This window comes from Argentina silus, assembly GCF_951799395.1.
Source record: "Argentina silus genome assembly, chromosome: 17".
Taxonomy (NCBI): domain Eukaryota; kingdom Metazoa; phylum Chordata; class Actinopteri; order Argentiniformes; family Argentinidae; genus Argentina; species Argentina silus.
In genome coordinates this window covers 15,768,551-15,773,550 of record NC_139671.1, presented here as the reverse complement: position 1 = coordinate 15,773,550, position 5,000 = coordinate 15,768,551, and the positions used below count along the sequence as shown (strand labels likewise).

At 52.7% G+C, this 5,000-nt stretch overlaps 1 protein-coding gene across 2 annotated transcripts in view; it reads right to left on the bottom strand.

Annotated features, from left to right (window-relative positions):
* The window catches only part of msraa (methionine sulfoxide reductase Aa), a 61,674-nt gene that overhangs the window by 12,615 nt on the left and 44,059 nt on the right, over positions 1–5,000 (bottom strand). For both annotated transcript variants that reach the window (XM_083688394.1, XM_083688393.1), the window contains one exon: positions 4,356–4,462. In XM_083688394.1, the coding sequence (XP_083544520.1) occupies positions 4,356–4,462 (107 nt within the window). The remainder of the gene's footprint in view (positions 1–4,355; positions 4,463–5,000) is intronic.

Below are 5,000 nucleotides of genomic sequence, written 5' to 3'. Positions count from 1 at the left end.
TATGAAATGCAACACTGATCCTAGATCAGCACTCCTACTCTGAGAGGCTTTGTGAATACAGGCCCTGAGATTTAACACAGGCAGACTAGAATCAGAGTCACAGGCCAGGTCTGAATTCAACCACTTGCAGTTAAAGCTAAACTGCACTGCAGGTTCATATAGAATATCAACCTCTTTAGAACCGACACAGGCTTGAGGTTCCTCTCAGGGATAGCCTATTGTCACCCTAACCCTAACCCTAACCCTATCGATTCACAAGCACACCTGTCCTAACCCTAACCCTAACAGTCTGGATTGAAACCCTGATACATTTTGAGCCTCAGCTTGCTTTAGTTAAGATCACAAAAGCCTCATCAAAGCCTTCCGGCGCGAAAAACCAGAGTGACACGCTAGCTAGCATTTCAGAGTAAATACACCCACTATGAATAGCTAACAAAACAAAAAATGTTTTGCTAATTCGGTTCCTGCTGCAAGGCTGTCTGTCGCAATGGATCAAAACAGACTTAAAGGCTTAAAAGGATGAAAATCTTTTATATGTCAGAGGAGACTGGTGGAGGTAGAAATCTGAGGACGGGCTCATTGTGATGCATGGGATGGAATGAGGAATGGTATCAAACACGCGTGTTTGATACCATTCAAACGTGTGTTTGATACCATTCCTCATTCCATTCCATGCATCACAATGAGCCCGTCCTCCGATTTCTACCTCCACCAGCCTCCCCTGTTATATGTACACAGTAAACTGTCAACGTTTGTGTGTACTCTGTCAAGTTAAGCAACGCTCTCCCTGGTGAAGGAAAATCTCCAGGGGTTTGTAAACAGCTACGTGATATTAGGAAGGACGGGGAGCAATTTGCAACAATTTCCAAATCACTGGAGATCATGAAACATGAATATAACAAATAAGACAAATATGAGATAAATAATATGTGTAAACTTTATAAAGGGGAGAAAAAACTTTATAAAGACACCAAAAAAAAAAGTGCTGTCTCAGAATAGAATGGAATTCTTGATAATCGGATAGGACCTTGTTCTTGCATGAAAATGTGTCTTTCTAAAAAAATAAATAATTACAGTAGCAGTCTTTAAAAGCAGCCCAGTTTGCATGGAGAGGTGACCTGGTGTTAATGATATGTAGGCCTCTGGTCATTGCAGATAATGAACACACTTCATAAGCCAACCACAAGCCTGCCCTGCTGACATGGGGATCAGTTTAGGCCCCACACACACACACACACACACACACACACACACACACACACACGCACACGCACACTCTAACATATCTTCCCCACTGTGTGCAAGGCGGACTTGCAGGACCAAACTCCCCCCTCCCCCCCTTTATACCCCTCTCGCCGCCCCTCTCCCCCCGTCTCCCCCCTCCTCTCGGAGCAGGCCCTCACCTCCCCCTGCTGCGTGGCATGATGCTGCACCTCAGATGGCATCGCTACAACTCAGCCCATATTAATAACAATACCCCCCCCCCCCTCCATAATAGGGGGAGAGGGGGGGGGGGGGGGGGGTCATGGACCACGGACAACCATCTCGCACAGCACCCCACCCACCCCCGCCGTAACCAGGGGAACAAAGGCCAGCACCCCCGCCACAGTGACCTTTCGCTTGCTATTGGCCACGCGCTTGTCCCATCCAACCAACCGTGCCCCTCCCTCCCGCTTAGATACCCCCCCCTCCCCATCCCCATATAACCCCCTCTCCCTTTAACCATCTCCCCCCCTTCCTCCCCCCCTTATGGACCCAGCTGCCAGTCAGAGCGGAGCTTTATTAACCCCTCACCTTCTGACATCCATTTCATTAAAGTGTGTGTGTATGGTGTGTGTGGGGGGGGGGGGGGAGGCAAACAGCTGATCGGAACGCCGCGTGGCCCACCACTCTACATATGACCTCCGACCTCATCCAACCCCTTGACACCCACCCCCCCAGGAACCCTTTTCATTTGGGGCGCCAGGCCAATCCGAGGGTGGGGGTGGGGGTGGGGGGGACTGGGGGGGGGGGCAGTGGGTGATGGGGGGGTAGGAAGGGACTCGGAGTGGGGGTGGGGGTGGGGTGGAGGGAGCAGGGAGCATTACCCTCCTCTGTTTCCATGGCAACAGGGCCTGCCTGCTGCTGGGTTTGCAGTGCGGAGCAGATGTCTCAGCAGGGGGGAGGGAGGGAGGGCTGGGGGGGAGGGATGGGGGGGAGGAGAGAGAGAGAGCAGACAATGGAGGAGAGGAAGAGATGAGGACAAAGAGGCAGCAAGGCCAGCAGAGGGAGTGTGTGAGCCTGTTTGTACTGTCTCTGTGTGTGTGTGTGTGTGTGTGTGTGTGTGTGTGTGTGTGTGTGTGTGTGTGTGTGTGTGTGTGTGTGTGTGTCTGTCTCTGTCTGTCTGTCTGTCTGTCTGTCTGTCTGTCTGTCTGCATGTCTGAATGAATGTGTGTGTGTGTGTGTGTCTGCGCGAGTGTGTTTGTATGCAGCACACTTTGGCAGAGTAGGCATTGTGTAAGCCTTGCTGCCTCTTTGTGCACGGCAACACAGCCAACAATAGCAAACGTTACAGACAAAACAAACAGCCTTTCAGGTTGAAGCTGTGGCGTTGTCTCCCGCACGTGACCAAGAGGGACATTAGACGCCAATGGCCTCCTTTCAACCGAGACCAGACCAGACCGGGTAAGCCGAGCTCCGCTCGCAGATGATATGATTGTCACGGTAGTCGAGACCGTGGACCGTCGAATAAATTAGACTCCTGCTCCACGTAACCCACGCAAATGTCAACCTTCAACTGGGGGGGGGGGGGGGGGGGGGGAATGCATGTACGGCGTAAATGACTATTTCGTAATCCGCGTGGTTCTGCTTCCGTCTTCCAGCTCCGGCAGGCAGGGAAGGTAACGGGTAACAGTGGAATGTGGTGTTGTCTAGTGGGTCAGAACGTTCATGTTACAGGAAAAATGCTTTCCTGACGACCTCTGAACTGCTTCCTAATGACACGCTCTCCTTTCCCCCAGGACTACTTCTACAGACTGGTAGTAAATGTAGTGTGTATGTGTGTGTGTGCGTGCATACCTGTGTGATGTTCAGTGTGCGTGCGTGCATATATGTGTGTGTGCACACCAGGCAAAAACACGCACACACACACGCACACACACACACACACACACACACACACACACACACAGCATCAGGCATTACACAGTACAGAGCTGATGTTTCCTGCCACGGAGACCTGCAGCTACATCTAAAAGCCTCCTCCATGCAAAGAGAGCAGAGTGAACAGTAATAGTAACAGTAATAGTAGCCTACGAGGAGGAGACAGTGGAGCAGGGATAAGGGCTCTCCTGCAGTCTGTCTCGCTGGGAGACCCCCGACTGCATGTGTAAATGGAGGCGATTTTGGTGAGAGACAGGGCCACGGCAGGAGGGATGGATGGACGGAAGGACGGAGGGAGGGAGGGAGGGAGGGAGGGAGGGATGGATGGGGGAGAAGAGAGGGTCTCCCCTGGCCTGCTGTGTTATTAGGCAGCCATTTGGAGGATCTCAGCTGGGGGCTCCATCAGCTGGCTTGTGTGTGTGTGTGTGTGTGTGTGTGTGTGTCTATCAGCTGGAGGCAGCCCTCCGTGAAGGAACAAATCGAACCCATATGCTTCCCCGCCCCCCCCCCCATCCTTATCCACACACCCCAGCCCAGCCCCAGACACCCTAGCCCCTACCCAGCCAAGCCCCAGACACCCCCCCCCACCTCTCTCCATTGTTCTGGGTGCCATGCAGCAGTATATGAGAGGGTGTAGGTGTGTGTGTGTGTCTATGTCTGTGTGTGTGTGTATGGGCTGTGTTGCACTCTGTGCTGTGCTACAATGCTCCCCTACTTCCCAAAGCCTTGCAGCACAGAGAGGAGCTACAGTCCAGTACAGTGGAGAGAAGCTGCTTCCCCTCCTGCCCCCAGCCCCCCCCCCCCCCCCAATGGACAGCTCCAGCCAGAGAGCTGGCGTGCCGTGCCCCTCTAGGGCTGGACGCACGCTCTCAGAAAAGGTGATGTGCTTTGAACCGTGACGGATGCTCACAGGAGAGAGGAGAAAACCGCTGCCGCTGACAAGCTTGCGTCAGCTTTGGTCGATCGAAAGTGGGAGAGGGGCGGTGTGTGTGTGTGTGTGTGTGTGTGTGTGTGTGTGTGTGTGTGTGTGTGTGTGTGTGTGTGTGTGTGTGTGTGTGTGCGTGCCTCCATACAGTGCATACTGTATGTGCGTATGCATGTGTGTGTATGTATGCGTGCGTATGTGTGTGTGTGTATGTATGCGTGCGTATGTATGTGTGTGTATGTATGCGTGCGTGTGTGCATGTGTGTGTGTGTGGAGACTGGAATATTACCTTCTGGTATTCGTCTCTGGAGGCCAGTGCCTGGTCTAGCTGTTCCTGTGAGGATGTGTAGATGGCTGATCTGTAGGTCGTCCCAACATCATTCCCCTGACGCATCCCTGACGATGAGAGGAAGAGGATGATGTTAGGGTGATGTTGGGATGATTTAACAGCATTGACCAGACCTACGAATGTACAGTTAACTCTCAATGTAAGAAAGGACATAGACAGAGGGACAGATTTATAGACAGACAGACAGATAGACCTCTCCTCTCCTCTCCTCTCCTCTCCTCTCCTCTCCTCTCCTCTCCTCTCCTCTCGTCTCCTCTCCTCTCCTCCCCTCTCCTTTCCTCCCCTCTCCTCTACTCTCCTCCGCTGTACTCTCATTTGAATCAAAGCACAGTTCACCTTGATCCAGAGAGGGACACAGTTCCAGATATAGCCTGGAGGTAATTATTGTGGATCTGTGAGACAGGCGGAGTAGGAGCAGGAGCAGGAGCAGGAGCAGGAGCAGTGAATCACCCTGGGTGTGTCGCCCTCAGAACATTGGTTGGGATGAACACAGCCAATCGCTGGCTAGACGCTGGGGGCGGAACAGTCCACAGAGACTGCCACGGTGGGTGACGAATACATCAGAAGTCAGAATATAGGAGTGTG